Source organism: Myxocyprinus asiaticus, chromosome 21, assembly GCF_019703515.2.
Source record: "Myxocyprinus asiaticus isolate MX2 ecotype Aquarium Trade chromosome 21, UBuf_Myxa_2, whole genome shotgun sequence".
In the NCBI taxonomy this organism is placed as follows: domain Eukaryota; kingdom Metazoa; phylum Chordata; class Actinopteri; order Cypriniformes; family Catostomidae; genus Myxocyprinus; species Myxocyprinus asiaticus.
Window position 1 is genome coordinate 43,518,831 of NC_059364.1, and position 23,550 is coordinate 43,542,380.

Consider the following 23,550-nt stretch of genomic DNA (forward strand, 5'->3'; position numbering starts at 1 on the left):
GATTCTCCCGGAGAACGTGGCTTATGTGGTCATGTAAACGCAATTGCTGCGTTTTTACAGGTTTTTGAGGAGTGCACATGTGTGTGAACAGACCGGATAACAAACGTCATAGGATGGAACCCAACAAGTACACAGCGGAAAGATTTCAGTTCAGTGGGGAAAGTACATACACTATAAACTATGGCCATTTATATACACTAGTGTAAAATATCGACTCTATGCGCTCATATATTGGGGGAATCCCAGAGTTTTACATTAGAGGGAAACTCCACTATTGCAGCATGATTCCGCTGCAGGTCACTATGGAAAGTTAAGGAAACAAATAGCGGTCGACCGATAGTGGGTTTTGCCAATACCGATAACTAAGGTGGGAAAACAGGCCGATAGCCGATTAATCGGCTGATCGTTTTTTACATTTAAAATATGAATGAAAACTTTCCACTCAGTGTAAAATAGTTGTGGAATAAGTGGAGCAGGAGCTGAGGCAAAATTTGCCTGTCGAGCGTCTTTAAAGGAAAAATACCGGCATTACATCTTTAATGCAGTTATATTTAATGCGGTATAGCTTTATTAAAGTTCAAATAATACGGAAGCAGATCATGTAAATAACTACAAACTCGAAAATGGCATTTCTCTGTGCAGTCAGCACCACTTCTATGAATTGCTCGAATGTTCCGGGAGAGATTGAAACTGCACCCAGCTGATGCACAGTCTGTCGCGGGGACGCTCGACCCTCGAGCGCGCACGCTTAATGCAGCTAGATTTTAACGTGATGGCTCACGACTTATTGAATCATAATATATGTGTCACTGTGTGTTTCTTATCGTGAAGAAAATTGGCAATACACAGCTTTATTAATAAGAGAGAGTTAAAGATGAATTGAAGTGAACAGAAAGGTGAGAGAGGGTAGTCTTTGCCTCATTATACACTGCAACCAAATACGTTTTTGATGAGTTTTTGTTTTGGCTTGTTTTCCCATATAAATATCTAAAACAACATATATTTACATTAGCAGCTATACTGCAGAAGAAAAAACTGTTATCTGAGAATGTTGAATATAATATTAAAAATACAAATATTTTAAAATATCTAAAAATCCTTTTAAAAAGAGGCATTCACCTGAGAAGCAACATATAAGATATTTAGACTTGCTTTTAGAGAACAGATCTTAAATATAAGTATATTTTGTCTTTACTGCACTCAGGGAAGTATAACCAAGTGAAAAAATACACTTATATTTAAGATACATTCTCTTAAAGCAAGTCTAAATATATTATATGTTGCTTCTCAACTAAATGTATCTTGTTTTAAGGATTTTTAGACAATTTTAAATAGAAAACAAGACAAAAACACTTAATAACAATAGGATTTCTGCAATGAATTTTTTACTGAATAAAATTTAATACAAAATATTTTTTCCCTTTAATTCAGTGAATGTCATTTAGAGGTATTTTTAAAAGATGCTTTTGTCCTCTTTATTGTTAGTATGCATGTTTAATACAACATTATATGTCAGGGCACAAGCTGAATAATCGGTTAAGAGCTAATGATTAATTGTTGCAATAATTGCAGAATAGTCGAATAATCATTCTAATAATCGTTTGATTAATCAGTTATGAAAATAATCATTAGTTGCAGCCCTATTTATAAATGACTTTTTTTTATTATTCAAAACAGCATATTAAGAGGAAAGGTTAGCAATTTCCATCCTTGACTTGTAACTTTGTTCTAACCATTCAAACAGCTAATGTTAGCTTTAACGTTAGCGTCCTCTCCACCTTGTCGGCAATGCAGATATCCAGTGCAACGATTAGTTATAAACAAATTAATTATCAAACCACCGTTGGTTGTCTTAAATGACTGATTTATTGTACCATGACAATAATAATAATGTGCATGATATAAATACCTTGGGTTTTCTCTGTCGATGTTCCAAACCTGCTTTTGAAGCGTCTGTCTCTATAAATAGCCTAGTCACGCTGCAAAACAAATTCCATGAGGAGAGAGTGATTGTTTTTATTTAACCTCTAGAGGACACCGTTATATTGATGAACCAATTAGTTAAGACAGTAGAACCCTCCAGCGCCAGCCATGCAGAAATGAATCCAAAAATAACTATCGGAAGAGTTGATTTTTTCTGATAGCCGATGGTTAAAAAAATGCAACTATCAGCCCAATTAATCGGTAAACCCGATATATCGGTCGACCTCTGGAAACAAACACAGCAACAACTCTGGAATATCTGGAAATAAAGTGAAGCAATGGAGAATAAAATAGCAAAGTCTTCCTTGGATGCCATGTTTGTTATTTAAACAAGCATCGTGGGGAAATTACTTTGCTGTGGAGCTGCTTACTGACCGAGCCGCATGTATATGGGAGTATGCCATTTATACAGTGCATGTTAACGGGAACGCCACTTTCTCTCAATAAGCCACCACTTTCTGGCATTCATGTAAACTTAGTCACTGTCAACTGGAGGTCAAACCACTAACAGAGCACAGAATCCCTGAAACATTGACTTTGTCTTGTGACAAATTGAAAAAACAAAGTGTTAGTCTTTATGAAGCTGAGGTGGTCCTGCTTTGGTCTCAGCCTCAGACGGCACACCCACCACAGTCCATTAAATGGCCGTCTGATGCATATTGAACACAACTTTCTTAATATGACCATCTCTAATCTGATTGGCTGACTAACATGCAACATCTTATGTAAGTGCACACATTTTTTTTTTTTTTATTAGTCCACCTGGAAGTCGTGTTTATCGAGTTGACACTTTTTTGGAAGAACTAGTCTCTGGATTTGCTAAAGTTTGCCAGGCATAGTGGCATCAAAGGCTTGTTAGAGTTTGTTAGAGGACTGCAATGTGGACCACACTTTATGCCAACAGTCAAAAGTCTGGCTACCGAAGACTAGCCGGCTAAGACAGTGCCTTGCAAATTTTTTCAGACTCTTGGCCAATTCTGTTATTTGTTAAAAACAGTGTTAACATTTGTCTTTTCTGATATGTGTTTCAAAGCACTTAAACTTAAAATGTATTATTTTAATGTGACATTGTTTCATGTTTACTAACATAAGCTAACAACAGACATATGCTGTTTGAATTGTTCAGTTGCCTGATTTCAATATTTTGCCAGCTTTTGTCGCAATGAGTTTTGAGGGTAAGCATGTACCAGCTTTTCAGACAGCTCAGATGTGACTTTTGGCCCTTTCTTTCTGGTAATGAGGATAGCGCACTGCAACTTTCAAAAAGTGCAGATGGGCCGTTGTAGGATATTTACACACTAATGTGAATATGGCTTGGTATTTGGGATCATTAGAAGCTTTTCCAGTATTGAATCAGTGCGAGCCAGGGCTATCATCTGGTCAGCCGGGGCCAAAATCGATCTGCATTCCTACCATCAGGCCAGTAGCCCTGCATCGTTGCCCTAAAACCTGCCCTTAAAGGGGTCATGAAATGCTCTTTTTTTATAGTTTTATTATCTTCCCTGAGGTCCACTGATAATGTTAGTAAAGTTTTTCTGCCCAATCCTTCAATAACAGTTCCTTTGCAAAGCTTGAATCGTATTATGACTGGTTCACAAGCAATCCCGCTGATATGAGCCGGAAAAACAAACAATCCAATGCTGATATGAGGCGAAAACCCGCTCATTCGTAGTCCGAAGCATGATGAAGATTCACACATCAAATATCATCGTGCACTGAAGCCGGGAACGCATCAAAACGATCAAAGACCATCTAGTGTAAGTTTACATACACCAACAATTAAAATAGTGCAGATGGGCTCGAGAAAGCGTCCATGATGCGTTTGTGTTCATAACAACAAGAGGCAGCAGCTGAATGAAACCAAATGGTTTCTCCTCTTCAGAGTTGTAACTTGACACCCTGTCTTTTAAAAGCGGCACGAGATATGTATCAAGCGGTCAAAGACATCTGTGTAGTGCATGTTTAAATACAAAAATAATTCAAATTAGTCCAGATGGGTAACCTTTGGTGTTCAAGAATAGTGAGGCCTGTCCGTCCTGCTCTCTCTCTCAGTTTACGAACTGAAGCATCAGTGGGCGGGGTCAAGAGTAAGATGATGTTATGTAGGCGTTGATGTTTATTCACTGTAGATGCCGTCATGAATAAATGTACCTCTGGTGACGTAGGGTAGTCGTGGAAGTAGAGAATGCGGCATGTTTGTAGCTTGGTTTCAATAAATGCTTTTATTGCATTGGGGATTAAGTTCTGTAATTTACAGTATGTTTTTATAGTAGAAAGACCACTTATAGGTCAAAATATCAAGGAAAATTTGATCCCTCATGACATTACACCTTTAATACACCACCCTGGTGCCAACGTCACACACCCCGCCCGTTTCACAAGCAAGAGGGATACTCAAGCTGAGGTATCAGACTAGTTAGCTCTCGAAATAAACACGGATTTGTACTGTGTCTGCAGTTGTTTTAATTTTTCTGGAACCTGTACCATTGTGCACTGGATACACAACTTTGCAAGGTTGGCTACAATATACTTAACAACGTCTTCATGTCAGCAGATGCCATCGATCTGACGTTTCACATTTTCATTAGCCTATATATTCAAAAGAGCCCTGATTACTGACAACTCTCCATTGATCTGTTGAGGTAAGCTGGTATTTAGATATGAAAAATTGGGAAATGAATATCTTGGTGCTGAAACCTCTGACCTGACTCAGAGAAACTCCGCCTTTGACATTGACCCTGCCTCAATCCCCAGTTAGCCTTGTTTGGCCCAAGGGTAATCAACAGGCTAAAGGCACTTGGCCGTTTTCCCTGAAAAAGCCCAGAGGAGGCACAATGAAGTCCCAGAGGTGACAGTGGGAATGCAACTGGCCACATCCAAATTTGTCTGTTTTCATTTGAAAATTCAGCGTCATCGTTTTCTAGAGTATGCAGTAATGGATAGCATTTTTGAAACATTTCATTTTCAGTCGACGAAAACTAGTGTGGATGAAAGGCATAAATGTAGCGAAATTAGTGTGGACATGGCTTTTAAGAACTTTCTCCCAAGCATCAGGTTCTCTTATCTTGTTTCCCTGCTGATGAGAAGCCCCACTGCATGATGCTGCCACTGTCATATGGATCTTGTGGGTACAATGTTTTTGTAAGTTGTGAGAAGTGATAAAATTCAGCCAGACATATTGGTTTAACCCTTTAAGCTTGGATGGTCCCGCATGGGCCCACGAGAAAAAACAATAATTGTCAAAATATTAATGAATACAGTCTTGACCAACACAAAATAGATATTGTTTGAAAGCTTAGAAGCTCTACTTTCCAATGCATGTAGGCATTATGACCAAAGCTGAACAAGTGCTTTGAAATTTGCAGACGTGTTCCGTTTTGATTGAAAAAATTGTGCTGCACATATTATTGCAATTAATATAAATATCAAACTGATCAAATAGCCATGTGTCATGTTCTTGGAAAGCTCTCAAAGAGTAGAATACAAGCAACCTGTTTGTTTTACTCAAAACTGTCTTTGACAGTTATGTTGGTGTTACTTGTCTGCTGCATTTTTGCTTATAACATCACAAAAAATAAACAGAACATAAAATATCACATACCATTACTTAAAAGAGGCGATAATCTTTCAAACAAGCCCACACACAAGGTAATCAGATGCATAAGATCATTAGATAACCCACACAAAGCACAATGTGGCCACCAGGAGATGCGGCAGGTAAATAACACAAACTCGATGCAGACTCATTGAGTCAAAAGGCACTCATTCTGAGAAATCTCATTACTAAAATCATGTCTGCATGCTATTTAGTCATTTTTCTTATGTACAAATATTATGTTTTATTTGTTTGGAGAGGCCTTTGGATACATGGAGACGTTTTTGGACACTATGATAAATAATTTTTGTAATGCTATAACTTTTGATTGCTTTGTTGTATCAACACAAAAAGTTTCTCAGATACAGTTGACATGACTGGGAATAAAACAAAAGCAGTTTATATATATAATGTTAAAAAAAGTACAAGAAGTATTTGGACACTAACAGCATATTTAAAAATGTATGAATTTAATGAAACAAGTGGCATCTACAAACTAATGATGCTAGAACCTTTCTCAAAATTAATTTCACCTTACTGAACTGGTTTTGCAGTGGCTTTAAACCATCTTTTGAGAACTGTCAAGGAGATTTTTAGTGGCCATAGTGGAAGTCAGTTCCCCTCAAGTTCACACGGGTGTCCCAGCAGTGTAACCACAGGTGTAGTTCATCACATTATTATGGACATATTCCACTGATATTTGACAACCAGCCTCCTCCTTTACGCATGTTTTTAAATGCTTTGTTTTTGGTCAGTGAAAGGTTTGATGTAGCTTCCAAAAAATAGAGTACACTTTCAGACTTACAAAATATTGTAATTTTCAATTCGGTTCAGTCCAGTTTTCACCCATAAAAGCTGAGGGTAAAATGTTTTTAACATCTTGACTATTTGCACCCAGGTGTAAATAACACCTGCCACACAGCGCGGCTATTTGCACCTCAGTAGTCTATTGGAAACATAGAAATTTACGACAATCTGCATTGTCAGTGTTGCTTCAGAGGCGACACTGTGGCTTTTCGACTGGGGTTTGATTCAATCTTCGTCACTATTTTTTTCCATTCTTTTTCCTGTCTCCTCTCTTAATATGTTCTATAATACTACTTATAATAATACATAAACATTTATATAAAGGTAGTTTTATTACACTGTAAAACCTAATGTTGGCATTACTTGAAAAATCTAGATATCTTAATGAAACATTGCTTGAAATTTCATACCTCAAACATATATGTTCCTTGATCATATTTTTCTTTAAAATCCTTTGACTTAAGATTTTGTGTGTTAATAACATTGGGTACAAAATTGAGGCTATGGGGAATACTCATAATCCCTTGCACTTGAATTATTTAATTATATTTCCTTGGTCAACGGGAACTTATGAAGGCATTAAAATAGTTGTTATTAATTATTCATAGTGGTTTTAGCTTTTTTGTAGTAGTATTTATATATTTTTGTTGCAAATAGTTGTTTCGTGTGATGTCACCTGTTAACACTATCTCAGTTTTCCTTGTGCATGTGCAGCTGAATGTGTCTATGCATATCTCTGGAGAAATAAGTTTCTTTTATTATTCACCTAGAATCAGTTATAGTCTTCTTTATATGGGCAGTGTTACTGTATGATCTAAATTTGAATCCATTCAATTAAAATTATTAAGTAGAAAGAATGATATTTAAAAAACAAATCTGAGTTAAATCACCTTGCAGCTATTTACTCTAACTTAGAAATAGTTAAGTTCATTTTATATGAATACCGAGTTAAGTGAGCTTAATTACACATGTTTTGGAAACGTCATTACTCAGTTAAATTGAGGGAATGACCATGTGTTTTGGCAGAAACCATAGCATTGATTCAGTTAATAATGGTGTTACTACAGTAATATGGTGTTTATATGTAGTAACCATGTTTAATTTTGTGGTTACTATGTTTTCCTACAAAATATCATGGTGATCCTATGGTTACTGTAGTAAAACCATGGTTAATTTATTGTAAAGAAAGGTTAGGGTTAGGTTTAGGGGTAGATGTAGTGTGTCTGTAGGACTCTAAATAAACACACTCTAAATAAATTAGCCTCTGCCTTGTTTTTATTCATAAAGGTCAACTTGACTGTTGTTCTTTATTTTATTATTTTATTTTTATTTTTTCCAACAAATGAAGCAAGGGTTGAAACACAGTAACAATAACACCAGTGACAAATTAAAAGTAGATGAATTTTCTAAGGGGCAGTTTAGTCCAAAACAGAGCACAGTTCCCATGAATAATTGGTAATATGAAAGCTGTTTTGCAGACCGTGGTATCAAACCCGAGACTACCTGTAGGAGGTGGTCTGCAATGGAACTGTGGCGCGGTTCACATGAGGCATTTCATACACAATGTCAATTCAAAGTGCTTTACATAAAAATTATAAAGAAAATACAAGATACATAAAAATAAATTTTAAAACCAATTAAGAACAAGAAATAAGAATAAAAAGTATTAAATAATAAATAATTAACCTTTTTGCATGTGAGTTTCTCCTGTACTGACGGACCCGCCAGCGTGAGTTCTTTAATGCATGCTCTAATTAAAACAAATCTTACCTTACACTTCATATCAGATGCACTGGAGGACAGATTATATGTGATCAAACATACAGTATAATGTGGTTTTTAGATGTTTATAATTATTGATTATGATAGATAAGATGCGATCGTGCTTGCCGGCTATTCGCGTTGCCATATTTTTGTTGCAATGCAAGGTGGGATTTAGAGTTTGTCTCGTCATAGAAGCATACAAAATGAGGAGCATAGATGGTTCTAAAAAAACTAGCCCTTCCACTTTCCCAGGCAGAAGTGGTTGTGACGGATGGAATGGGTGAAGGCTCGAGTGGACTGACTAGTTTGTATATTTTGTTTATTCGTTTTTTTGGATCAAAACAGTGCGCTCCGACAGTAACATCTTTATACTTTTATTTAGTGATTGTTTGAAAGTTTGTAACATATAAAAATAAAGTTATTGTGATGTTGAAAAGACTATTTGAGCAGCTGGTTCATCATGACAACCGCTTCAATCCCTCTTTTGCTTGTAAACAGCAGCGCGAATGCAGATCACAATGGTTCGATCATACACGTCTGAGCACAGCCTAGTGTAATCACACCGGTTTGATCGTACGTGCGAAAGGGTTCAAAAAATTCTAATGAATAAAAAAGGAAAAGAATACAGAAATAAATGATGCAGTGCAGCAGATCAGCAAGTGCAGCACAGTGCTCAGTCAGTAAATGCACAGTTAAACAGATGTGTTTTCAGTCTGGATTTGAATGTGGCTACTGTTGGAGCACACCTGACCTCTTCTGGAAGCTGGTTCCCACCGCGGGTGGCATAATAGCTAAATGCTTTCTAACCTTCTTTTGAGTGAACCCTTGGTATTTATGACTTGATATTAATGATCTGAGAGGTCTGTTAAGTTTATATTCAACACTCTTATCTGCAGTATATTTATGTCCTAGGCCATTGAGTGATTTATATACTTGTAGTTGTATGTTAAAGTAAATTCTAAATGTAATTGGAAGCCAGTGTAAAAACATGGAGGACTGGAGTAATATGCTTAGATTTCTTTGGTTCTGCACAGAATCCTGGCAGCAGCATTCTGAATGAGCTGCAGCTGTCTAATGGTCTTTTTGGGAAGGCTGGTGCGTAGCCCATTACAGCAATACAGAGTCTATGGTGTTGTAGTCATTTGGTGATAGGACTAGTTAGATATGGGTGTTGTCTGCATAGCTATGGTGTGCAATTTGGTTCTTTTTCATAATTTGACCTAGTGGGAGTATATATAGGCATGAGTAAGAAAGTAACCTTTACTCAGGTCTGCACTTGTTCAGGAAGTAAAATAACTTGTGCATGCACTTTTGCCCATTTAAGCATGACAACATCATGAGTTGCTCAAAAACACACACACACACACATGCACCATGAGTGGCGGGGGAACATTAGCAGTGCAGCAAATATTGTTCGCAATCAGCTGTCTCCTCAAAAAAAAAGACAGTTTGCGAGCATCAGATATAGTCACCTTCTCCTCGACATGCATATCTGCTGAGTTATCACACAAAGATCGCCGGCAGCCTTGCGATTGACATTGTTTTCATTTAATGCATGTTATTGTCATACAGTTCTTATTCAATCATGACAACCTATACATCATTAGAAAGGTGCACTCCAACTTCGATCTAAAGGAGATGGAAAGGGGGGATGGTTTTTGCCATTTCTTTCAACAAGGGGAATCACTTGTTTTGTTTTGCTTTTTGCACACTTTTTAGGCCTTGCACTAATGTTTGACCTGAGAAAACAAATCGAGTAAAAAATTAATACATAAATGGGTAGGAGACAGGAGGGGTGCAGTGACTATCCCCATTCTGTAAGGTGTAATGAGGTGCACCTGATGTTAATAATGCCTCATCACCACTGCCTTTAAAAGATGAGCGCACCTCTCCTCCAGGGACCGGTCTCTTATCCCTTGTGCATGCACACTGGCATCCTTGCAGGTCCAGGAACGGAGCGGGGAGGATACCGGCCGAATTAGATGCGTCGCCGGACCCGCTCCCCGGACTGCTTCAGCACGGCAGGGAAAAGGAAAATCAATTTGTGATATTCAAGTAGTGTTTTTAAGAGTGCTAGATTCCCTAGTTTAAATAGTTTATCTTTTAGCAGAATGATGACGCTTTATGGATTTGGATCCCAAACACTGACTGTTTACATTTCATTATTCACAGCCTATTTCTTATAAACAAATGCGCCTATGCAAATGGACATCCAAGATATAGGAATGACCATATCCAGCAATGATGCATTTGTCTATTTACATCTTGTTTGTGAAGATGTTTCAATGTTTATTGTTTGTATTTTGATATTTTTATTTATTTATTTTTTGCTAGGTGCATTGCATAAATAATTTTGTGCACTGCATATTTTTTGCAGTCTAATTGAGTCTGAATGGTGAATGCATTATTTATGAGCTAAACTGAGTGTTTTCCTCTTAGTCCTCCCAGACAATGTGCAGCCCACTAAATAGTTCATTTACATCTCAAAGAAGCCCACTAATGATTCAGGAATTCATTTGAAGCAGTATATATTGCAATCTTTTTTTCTCTTATTTGAACCACAAGGCATAATTTTCTCATATCAACTGATTAGTAGTCTTACTGTGAATTATCATTGCTCCAATTCAAGTTTATTTTGGTCTTGGGGGACCTGATATATATATATACCTGTGTGCAAATCAACATAATTTCTCCTGATGTCATTTTACTTTAGCTCTGCATTTATTGCATCTGGTTTTCATAGACAGTTTCATGTGTTTGGTATAATTTCAAGAAAAAAACATGAAGTGTAATGCTAAATCAACAAAATGTTTAGGAAAGGTCTTTAAAGCAGAAATCATGGTGAGACAGGTTACTTTGGCTTTCTCAGTAAGATCTTAAACCACCATTCTCATTTGCATTGCAGTGTGTCACTTCCCTTTTACCCTTGAAGGTGCACTCAGTAATTTCTTTAATATGTCCACTTGGACTCACACTGACACCTAGGGGCGTGGATGCAATAACATTCAATTGCAATAGTTTTCAGTAACCAGTGGCATTGTAGAAATGTAGTATTCACAGTCAGTCGTGATTACTTTAATCAATGAGTGAAAGTGTCAAATAACAGGACGATTACTGAGATTGAGTGAGTAGTATTCGGCTGGTCATGTGATTCTAAAATGGCCGCCCCCTTGTGTGGACCCTCTCCATGTAGAATAAAACAGCTTTTATAAGGTTACTGATATGACTAGTGTCTTCATCTCATGTAAGTGCTTATGATTTTTAATCATATGTTAAAAATTACAATTTATGTCTTTAGAAGTAAAACTTTTTAAATGAGGAAAAAATTACTGAGTGCACCTTTAAGTTAGCATAGCACTCTATATTAGAGTTGCTGTATCATTTACAAAACACTTTTCTCCTAATGAAGGGCATATGTATGGCATGCTTTAATACAGTTTTTATGAATGATTGTGGTGTTAAGAAGAATTATAAGTAGCTTCACTTGGAAAAGAATGTACATGACATTTTGTGTGGGACATGAGAACTTGTCTACAGATTTGTGACACTGATTAAGAACAATCCAGACCAGTTCTCTATACATCCCAAGCTAAAAATTCTCTGACAGTGTCAAATAATTTTTTTTTTTATTTATTAAGGGGCAATATTTTCAGGTTCAATTGATTTCAGGTGCACTTTTGACCTTTATGGGGGCATATTCTTTCGTAATCATATAAAAACACACAAGGTTTGAATTCACTAAACACTTGCACCAAAAGGCAAAAATCTTTTATTCTCTAACCATCTGCAATCCTGTTTAACCAGGCACTATATGTGCTGGTGAAGTGCTATGACATGCAGGGGTGCATTAACGCACGGGCTTACACGGGCTGAAGCCCAGGCGCCCACAACTCCCAGGGGGGCCCCTTTTCCAGTGTTCGCCACCCCATTATCCCCAGTTGATGTTCGTAGTAGGAACGCATCTTATTCTTAACATGCTCAGCGGGAGATGCTGCTGTAAACACTGAGTAGGTGCGCAACCGCAAAAGTACTTTATTTACAAAACTCAGATAATTCTTAATGAATCAGGCACTAAATTAATTAGCTAATTAAAATGTTGCGGCACTTTTTTGCATAGAATTTCAGTGCAAAAACCTGTTATTATTCCTCTTATTCACTAACCACCTGCAATCAAGTTTAAACGAGCACAGTCAGCACTAAAATAGCGCTGTGTCTTGAGTATTTAAATTAAAGGTGCACTCAGTAATTTTTCCCTCATTAAAAAAGTTTAACTCTTAAAGACATGAATTGTAATTTTGCAATATATGTAGGAAATCATGAGCACTCACATTAAAATGAAGATTCCAGTCATATCAGTAACCTTATAAAAGCTGTTTTATTCTACATGGAGAGGGTCCGCACATGGGGGCTGCCATGTTAGAATCACATGACCAGCCAAATACTACTCTCAGTATCCGTCCTGTTATTTGACACTTTCACTCATTGATTAAAGTAATCATGGCTGACTGTGAATGCTAAATTTTAACAATGGCATCTGAAACTGAAAACTGTTGATTTTAAATGATGCTGCATCCAAGCCGCTAGGTGTCAGTGTTAGTCCAAGATGACATAAAGACAAAAGTTACTGAGTGCACCTTTAAGTCATTATCATTCCGCACAAACATGCCTCCTCTCTACGTTAATTAGGCTCATTATAGATTGTGCTTTAATCACAAAACTGTGCTATTTAACCAGTGCAATAAACAGAGCATTATTACTGCCTGGGGAAAGCAAGTTGTAACTGAATTTTTTTTTTTTTTTTTAAACCTTTTTATACTTTTTCAATCGATCATATCAGTTGTAATTCATTAAATTATGATTAAATGATGCAGAAGAGTGTTATAACCAGAGGTGAGTAGAGTACCTAAAATCTTTACTCAAGTAAAAGTGCAGTTACTTTAAAAAAAGATATTACTCGAGTAGAAGTAAACGTAGTAATGTAAAAAACGTCTCGAGTAAGAGTAAGAAAGTATCCAGTTAAAAGAATACTCAAGTAGCGAGTAACTAGTTACTTCCACATAAAACATGGACGATTACGCCCCAATATTCCATTACATAATACATATTTAACATGAATTACAGAATAATAATAATTATACTAATAATAATAATTATTATTATTAAAGGAAACTGTCATGTTGTTTCAAACCATATGACTTTCTTCAATGCAACACAATTAATGAGATGTCAGACAGAATGTTAGCCGTAGTCACCATTTACTGTCACTGCATGTTTTTTCCTCCATATTTTAAAAGGGAATGGTGACTGAGACTGTCAGTCTCTAACATTATGCCTAATATCTTTTATGGATTCCACAAAATACACAGTCACACAGTTTTGGAACAACATGAGGGTGGGAAATTATGACAGAACATTAATTTATGGTTGACTATCACTTTAAGGACACTTGTCAGATTTGGACAAATCTGTCAATTAAAAGAGAAGTTTGGAAACTAGTTTCTAGTAATTATTATAGTGAAAAAACGTGAACAATGTCCCACAGGCCCAATTATATGTAATGCTGAATAAAACGAAAGAAATCATGCTTTATTAATGCCTACTGTCACTATTTCAAAAGTCTGGTTGCTTTTTAAAGTACTGTATGGATACTTAAGTCAGTGTAGTTACAGTATTTTTAGTGTTGAAAGAATTGAGATCATTAGTTCTGTACACTAAGCGTAAACTGCAGCTTATCTCTGTATTTGGAAGCGTGTTGAGCTTATTTAAGTTCAGAGCTTGTTTTTTGTTGTCCATGTCGCATTTGTCAAACGCAGAAATACTGTGCAGGCGCAGACATACTGTCAGCTCGTGCTCCAGAAGTCAAGCACGTGATCCGCACAGCATAAGACATTTACACTTAACGCAGATGTTTACATGGATTTAGGAACTGATATATTTCAACACTGATATAAAAATGTATACTTATAAACTGAGGTCATAAGAGCCCATAGTTACAAAATCACCCTGAAAATGACAATGACACAGACAAGCCCACATTATCGTAATCGCCAAAACTTACAGCGCTGCACTTTTAATCTTGAAATATCCACTTGTCTTGGTGTAAAATGATGGCACTTTAAGATGAAACTACTCTTTTTCATGGTGTGGAGTTAAGAAAGTGTTTATTTGGTGCACTTGCTGCTGCCGCAGTGGTGGACTCGACTCGACTCCGCTGTCGTAAAAGTCCATTTCAAAAATCTCTAAATAAATTACACATTTATTACACTTATTAAATTAAAACCAGTAATGTAACATTGCGATTGTAACAAAGTAAAATTACATTTTATTAATTCAAAATTTACTTGAGTAAGAGTGAAAATTACCCACCTTTTAATATACTCATAAAAGTAATTATTTTCAAAAAAGTTACTCAAGTAAATGTAGCGTGTTACTACCCACCTCTGGTTATAACCTGGCATATATCCAGATCCACAGTGTAGTCAAATGCATTTTCAGCAAGTTAAAGAGATGAATCAGGTGTCTGTATCACAGTAGTGAAGTAATGCTTTGCAGTCCTGGCAGAGTGTGTCAGATCTTGGTGGTTTGCTGCATCCTCCACTATATAGTGCTCAGAACCGTCTTGTTAGGGCTGGGCGATTAATTGAATTTTATTTTCAATTACGATTTTGACCTCCAACGATTATGAAAACAAGATAATCGAGATAAAACGATTATTGTGCTGCATTCTGTTTCACAATGAAACACCCCGGCGTTATATCTATAAAGCATCCTTTATTAAAGTTTAAATAATAAGGAAGTGGGTTATGAAAATAAACTCAGAAACTAGCATTACTCTGTGTGATCAGCGCCACGTGTATGAGTTGTGTAAAGTAAAAGGGGAAGAGATCGAATCTTCTCCCGGCTGATGCACACTCTGGCGCGGGGACGCTCGACACTTGCACGTGTTTGCTGCTGCTAGATTATAACGTGATGGCTCACGACATAATGAATCATGTGTCACGTTCACTGTGTGTATCTTATTATGAAGAAAATCGGCGATACGCAGTTCTATTAAGAAGAGAAAGTTTGTTTTTTGTGAGTTAAAGATGGATCGAAGTGAACATAAAGGTGAAGGGGTATAGTCTTAGCCCATTATACACTGGAACAAAATACGTTTTTGATTATTTTTTATTTTTTTTGGCTTGTTTTCCAAAAGAATATCTAAAAATCCTTTAAAACAACGTACATTTATTTTAGGAGCTATACTGCAGAAGAAAAAAATAGTTATCAGAGAATGTTGAATACAATATTTAATCAGGGCTCAACATTAACGCTTGTCTGGGACAAGTGGATTTTTGAAGGGGCAAATGAAAGAGAATTTGACTTGCCTGACAGGACAAGCAGACTGATTAAAATGTCAATAACGAAAAAATAACCAGCTATGTTTGTGATAACCTAGGCCTGTGTCACTTATTAGAAAGTTCATATTTTTATTCTGCTGTTGAATCTAATGCAGAGCACATAATTTTATAATTCACTAACAATCTAGTAACAACTGCGCCCTGTTTGATTGACTGGCGGTATATGTGTGTGTGCTGAACATGCGCATGTGTTCCGGAAATGCTCGCATTAATGCGCACCTGAACGGTCAAATACATTTCAAAATTCCGCCAAAATGCCCGTCTTGGTGAGGTATTTATGTAAACACAGAGAGTGATGTCTAAAGTGAGCGTAAACAGTGGGGAAAAAAGTGGATGTGTATCCACTAGTGTAGTGTGTCATTATAATAATCAAACAACCATAACAAGAAAAGGAGAAAACACTCACTGCTCTTGACTGAATAACTTTAGTAGCTTTAAAAAGTATGAATGTATTATTATCATACAGTGAAAACCAGTAGTAGTTTTATTTTGCATTTCATTCTGAATGTTTACTTGAATACTTGAAAATGCGGTTAAAAACTTTTTTATAGAATTTTCTTAATTTGTATTTTTTGTTCTATTATTTTTAATCTATTTCTATTCATTGCTGTTTTTTTATTGTTATATTATTACTGACTGTTTACTAGTCTTGAATAATTACTTGAAACCATTCTTCCATAATTAAAATATTAGTTAGTGTTATTTGTTGTTGTTTTGAAGCTGGTATTGAGAATTGTCATTGTTTGGTATTGTAATAATGTATAGCCTTTATTGTCCATGGAAGATCTTGCTGCAATAACATGATGAAAAAGTATATCTCTCTCAATAGAACAATGTGCATCCCTGCTGTAAATAGTGGCAATGGAGGCTTTACTTTATTTGACTACCATATGCAACATAAAATAATAATCACATGACAATAGCCTCCTCCCCTACCCAGTGCAGTTTACATTTCAAGTTCAAGGAAATCCACTGTTAAAAAGACAAGTTTTTAAAAAAATGCATAATGTTTCCAAAGTCAATGAGTAATCGTGTTAAATAATCTTGATCTCAATATTGACTAAAATAATCGTGATTATGATTTTTGCCATAATCGAGCAGCCCTACATCTCGTACGTAATTGTGCTGTGCAAATTGCATTCACCTCAGATTTTGTGGGCACATTTGCACCGTTTCCTGATCTGCATAATTTTTTTTTGTGAATCAGGCACTAAACCAGCACAGACTGCACGTGCAAATAAACAGTGCTTTTACCAGCCGCAATTCATTCTTAGTGAATTCACCCCATAGTCCTATGCTGTACACTGACATGGTAGATTTTGATGTATTTGCTGTGTGTCACGTGGCATAGCAGTTTTGCATTCAGTGTGGACTGACAAATTGCTTGTTGCATCGCAATTGATTAGAATGCAGTGTGTTAGTGTTTCTCCATACAGTTGTGCCGTCACGTTGTAGATTGGGCTGGAATGGGGGTTTTTGTGTGGGATTAGAATAGGCTACACCGCAACCAAGAGCATGTCCACCTCTCACTGCAGATCAGATGATACGTGCTACAAAATCACACTTCATAGCACCAAACCAATATAGATTTATACATCACAAATGTAGAGTGTGGAAACTGTTGAGATTTGTGATATAAATGTTGATAATCCAGACATGAAATGCCTAAAAACAAAGCAAAACCTCATGGTGGTAGACTATTTTTACTCTATATGTAGTGCTTGGTGTTTTTGAATCTTAGATTCAAAGCAGAGAATATAAGATATTCACCCTAATGCTAGACTCCATTAAAAACAGACGAGGCACACCTCACTACTGTGATATATAGCATTCAGTGTCACCGTGAATATGGGCCTTTGAGCCCTTGAACTGAATGGAACGTTATAAATAATAAATCAAAGCAGATGGAGAGATGGAGGGTGGAACCATTTAGTATTTCATGTTCTAGAACACAGCAACAATTGCTTTAAATGAAAGGAAATAATGTAGTGTTTCAGTGCAACAGCAAAGCTAGGTATAAAATAAATAAGACAGGATTTCCCAATGTCAGAGGCATTCAGATTGTCTCGGTTTTATATACTATGCTATATTAAATGTTCAAATAATGCCAGAACAGAGTGTCATTTCAGTCAGTCTGATAGACTGAAGGAGAAAGAGTGTGTGTGTGTGTGTGTGTGTGTGTGTGAAGCGGTGTAGTGAATTTGGGCCATTTTTAAATGGTGTAGCTATTTTTGCATATTGTTGCGGTTTATTTGGTTTTTGTACAGTTTTTTTGTTTAAACATTAATATTTTTTTGCACTTAATAACCTCCATTTGGGATCTGCGTCATTGGGATCCTCTGAATGTTGGGCCACTCTAAAGTACTTTACAGGTTAAGTACCAATTAAGGTTGCTCCAGTTGATCAACCACTGATCGGAATTCACCAATAATCACTTCCTATAACTCATTCTGTGGTCTTTTAACTTGGCCAAAAAAAAACAAAAAAAACATAAGATGATGCAAAAGAATCAAGGCTTCTTAAAGACTTTCCAATCACTTTCATATCAGCACCGGTGTGAAGTTGAGTGTTACGAATCTATGAAGAATGTGTGCTCTAAATGAAATGCAGCGTGAGGGAACATTGACCCCAATCTATACGTCTGTTTGAGAGAGGAATGTTTGATGTGTTCAGTAACAGTTTATAAATTCTGAATATTTAATGTTGCTCTTGTTTTCTTCTTTTGTAGGGAAATGAAGCGAGTTATGCCATGGAAATGTGCTCACACTGTAAGTATTTTACAGTTTGTACCTAATTTAAACATAAAACTCACTATTCCAATATGTTAATTAACTCTACAAGGTATTGATAATTTAGAAAATATCTCAAAAGATTTTTTTTTATCCAGCCTGATCTCATGAAAATTGAGAAAAATAACTGTGGTGACATTTGTGCAAAATTATATTTCATGATTAATTACACGTACGCAGTAGTTCCGAGGTAAATGTCAATTGGTTGGTGCTAAAAGCCAGTTCCATTTTCTCCCAAACAGATGAGGTTTTAAAGGTTAATGATTGAGTTTGAAATCAACAAAACCTACCTACATTTGAAGTCAGAAGTTTACATACACCTTAGCCAAATACATTTAAACTAAGTTTTTCACAATTCCTCACATTTAATCATAGAAAACATTCCCTGTCTTAGGTCAGTTAGGATCACTATTTTATTTTAAGAATGTGAAATGTCAGAATAATAGTAGAGAGAATGATTTATTTCAGCTTTTATTTGTTTCATCACATTCCCAGTGGGTCAGAAGTTTACATACACTTTGTTAGTATTTGGTAGCATTGCCTTTAAATTGTTTGTACTTGGGTCAAACATTTTGAGTAACCTTCCACAAAGCCTCTCACAATAAGTTGCTGGAATCTTTGCCCATTCCTCCAGACAGAACTGGTGTAACTGAGTCAGGTTAGTAGACCTCCTTGCTCACACACACTTTTTCAGCTCTGCCCACAAATTTTCAATCGGACTGAAGTCAGGGCTTTGTGATGGTCATTCCAGTACCTTGACTTTGTTATCCTTAAGCCATTTTGTCACAACTTTGGAGGTATGCTTGGGGTCATTGTCCATTTGGAAGACCCATTTGCGACCGAGCTTTAACTTCCTGTCTGATGTCTTGAGATGTTGCTTCAATATATCCACATAATTTTCCTTCCTCATGATGCCATCTACTTTGTGAAGTGCACCAGTCCCTCCTGCAGCAGAGCACCCCCACAACATGATGCTGCCACCCCTATGCTTCACGGTTGGGATGGTGTTCTTCGGCTTGCAAGCCTCACCCTTTTTCCTCCAAACATATCATTCTCCCAAACATTATTGGACATTATGGCCAAACAGTAAAATTTTTGTTTCATTAGACCAGAGGACATTTCTCCAAAAAGTAAGATCTTTGTCCCCATGTGCACTTGCAAACTGTAGTCTGGCTTTTTTATGGCAGTTTTGGAGCAGTGGCTTCTTCCTTGATTAGCAACCTTTCAGGTAAATTCCAACAACTTATTGTGAGAAGCTTGTGGAAGGCTACCCAAAATGTTTGACCCAAGTTAAACAATTTAAAGGCAATGCTACCAAATACTAACAAAGCGTATGTAAACTTCTTACCCACTGAGAATGTGATGAAAGAAATAAAAGCTGAAAGAAATAATTCTCTCTACTATTATTCTGATTTTTCACATTCTTAAAATATAGTGATCCTAACTGACCTAAGACAGGAAATGTTTTCTATGATTAAATGTCAGGAATTGTGAAAAACTTAGTTTAAATGTATTCTGACTTCAGCTGTAAACTTCTGACTTCAAATGTACCTCCCTACTCTTAACCTTAAACCTAGACCAAACTGATAGTGTCATAAAAAGCAAATGTGAAATGAAAAATGCAATTGCTGACGCAACCATGTCATTTTTGTGGTGCTTCTATGACACTTTCGGCTCACGTGTCGACTCAAGTCATCAAAGTATCATGGTATTACCATCTGATATCATTAGATATTGGAGTGTTATTGTCCAGCTGTGCTCACACACACACACACACTCAAGGAATTTGGTCTCTGAACAGACGCTTCCAGTACATACAGAAATACAACAGCTAGACACAGAATTACAGGTTAAGATAAATAGTACTGTATATGTAGGTAGAGTTGTTATACAGGAATGTGCAAAGGAAATTATGTTCAAATGGGTATGGGTTTGTACAAGAAAAAAATCATATATATTGAACACATGGGTTTGTATAGGTAGCATGTATAAATATGATTGTACATGTTTTTACATGCACATACATTTTATATCACACCATGCTGTATACTTGTATACTGTATTGCACTATATGGTGCTATGCTCTGAATGAAGTAGCTTTAATGTAGCAAGCTACTTTTGCCATGTGGCTTGTAGTGTAACTTGCTACATTCTCTGAAGTGTAGCTTTCAGCTAAGCTTAACTAATTTTTCTGTTGAATAGTTGGTAGCTTAGCTAGCTACAGTACATAGTTTGAGTAGATTCCCCGACACTGACTGCACAATTTGACCATGCTCGAATAAGCCTGTAAATGTAGTCAGTTTAATTAATGCAAACGTTAAAATGTATCACCCTACAAGTCATGCGCAATAGTACAAGTGTTTAGATGACATAAGATTGCATTGTGTGAGGAACTGGGTGAAAAATATGTGTTTATGAAGTGGTAATCTGCCATTTTACTCATGATTTGAGTTCAAGTTAATAAAAGTCATTGTTGTTGTAGCCTCTAGTGTCTATTTCACCAGGAAACTGATGTGATACGTACAGTACAACGAGCCACATACAAATAATTTTGCAAAAATGTAGATACAGTAGCTTGATTCTATGAGACCAGTTTGTTTTTATCAATGATGTTGTTTGTTTTAAATCTAAAATAGTGGTAATATCTAGATAATTAGTGATGTGTGATTATACATGCAGCATATGGGTTTTGCTAGTGGTAAAATGGATAGGAGTTCTCTGAAACTTTGTTTTAATTAGCTTTGCTTCCGTCTGATGTACACAAATGTTTAACACATTCAAAACTAAAAGAGAGAAGAGAGTCTGTGATAGGCCTGGGCCTGAATTTGACACGTTGAAATCCCTGAAAATGTTAGTTAATTTATAGCAAGTTTCAGCATTTGAATCCCATATTGATAATAAATCATGCATATGACACATGTAAGTCCCAGATCTCTCACAAAGTGAAACAGTGTGAGAAATAAGAAAAGAAAAATAAGGAGTAGAAGAGGGGCTCTGCAGATGAGCTTGTGGCTTTAGAGCTGTAAGTATGAAGTGTTATGGTATAATTTGCTGTGTATGCCAAAGCTTGGATAACTTTGTGTACGCCCACATGTGAGTCAGTTAAGATCATTCAGCCCTTGAGAGTGTAGGAAGACTGTTCCAATTGGATCATTTACAGTGTGTCATTGGAGTGGGCGGTTGCTGCAGAGCTCTTTTGGTGCTCTTTTTCGGCTGCAGTTCTCTGATTGGTGGATCATTTCTTTTCAGGATCATGGCTAGTGTAGTTCTTCACCAGGAATTCCACTATTTAACACTATTTTTTACAAAATGAAGCAGATTTGCAAAAGAGTGAGGGGCATTTTGAAAACTATTTTTTTTTTAAATAGACGTCAGGCTAAAATGAATGTCCAACATAAAATTTATGTCTGACATTGTCATAACCAGTATGTGTATTGTTTTATGACAGCTGTACAAAAGAATCAATAAATGTCAAAACTGTTAAACTTACAGCTTTAAAGATTTCACTTTAAACATGTAGTGTTGTAAACTGGTCTTGCAATGAAGTATTAATGTTTAATATAAAATTGATGTTGTTTCTGACACGTTATTTAAAAAATTGGTTGCATGGAAATAGCATTTTCCTTACAAAAAATCTAGAGTTCTGACAAACTTCATGCAGATTTCCCACTCATTATTTTCACATTCAAATAAGCTTGCAATTTGCTGCAAATGATTGACAGAAGTTTGCAGCTCTTCACCGGTAGTGGTGAAGCAAACCTTTGCCAACAATGAGGAGTTTGATGCAAAGGTCTTTTGCATGTGAAAATACTCAGAACTCTTGAAAAATGTTGGCAGGACAATATATATATGTATATATATGTATATGTATACAGTTGTGCTTAAAAGTTTGCATACCCTGGCAGAAATTGTGAAATTTTGGCATTGATTTTGAAAATATGACTGATCATGCAAAAAACTGTCTTTTATTTAAGGATAGTGATCATATGAAGCCATTTATTATCACATAGTTGTTTGGCTCCTTTTTAAATCATAATGATAACAGAAATCACCCAAATGGCCCTGATCAAAAGTTTACACACCCTTGAATGTTTGGCCTTGTTCCAGACACAGAAGGTGACACACACAGGTTTAAATGGCAATTAATGGTTAATTTCACTGATGTTTTGGGGGTGTGTGCTCTAAAGGCATGGGGAATCTTGTGAAAATTGGCAAGATGAATGCAGCATGTTATCAGAAAATACTGGCAGACAGTTTGCATTCTTCTGCACGAAAGCTGCGCATGGGACGCTCTCGGACTTTCCAGCATGACAATGACCCTAAGCACAAGGCCAAGTTGTCCCTCCAGTGGTTACAGTACAAAAAGTTGAAGGTTCTGGAGTGGCCATCACAGTCTCCTGACCTTAATATCATCGAGCCACTCTGGGGAGATCTCAAACGTGCAGTTCATGCAAGATGACCGAAGACTTTGCATGACCTGGAGGCATTTTGCCAAGACGAATGGGCAGCTATACCACCTGCAAGAATTTGGGGCCTCATAGACAACTATTACAAAAGACTGCACACTGTCACTGATGCTAAAGGGGGCAATACACAGTATTAAGAACTAAGGGTATGCAGACTTTTGAACAGGGGTCATTTAATTTTTTTCTTTGTTGCCATGTTTTGTTTTATGATTGTGCCATTCTGTTATAACCTACAGTTGAATATGAATCCCATAAGAAATAAAAGAAATGTGTTTTGCATGCTCACACGTTTTCTTTAAAAATGGTACATACTGAATATTACCAAATCTCCAAGGGTATGCAAACTTTTGAGCACAACTGTGTGTGTATATATATATATATATATATATATATATATATATATATATATATATATATATATATATATATATATATTTATACATACTTTGGACTAGACACAGACTTAAAACTTAAACCGGTGATGAACTTCACTCTTATAGTGTGCCAAATACTTACCAAACAGACTCACAAATACTCCCATACCCAAACTTAACCATCACATATATGGTGTCCCCAAAGAGCAAATACATGTGATAGTTTAGGCCAAGAGTTAATTTTGAGAACTGTAAGCTTTCTGATAGCAAATGACCTACTTCTGAATGCATATGTGGAATAATGTGGCTCATACAGGCATTTGGCCGAGCCCAAAAGCATCCCAAGCTGTCTGTAAGGACTCAAAATAAACC

The 23,550-nt window shown here is 36.4% G+C and overlaps 1 protein-coding gene across 1 annotated transcript in view; it reads left to right on the plus strand.

Annotated features, from left to right (window-relative positions):
- LOC127412321 (calcineurin subunit B type 1-like) overlaps positions 1–23,550 on the plus strand; it is a 44,428-nt gene that overhangs the window by 3,562 nt on the left and 17,316 nt on the right. The window contains exon 2 of the mRNA XM_051648573.1: positions 18,278–18,317. Coding sequence (XP_051504533.1) covers positions 18,278–18,317 — 40 coding nt within the window. The remainder of the gene's footprint in view (positions 1–18,277; positions 18,318–23,550) is intronic.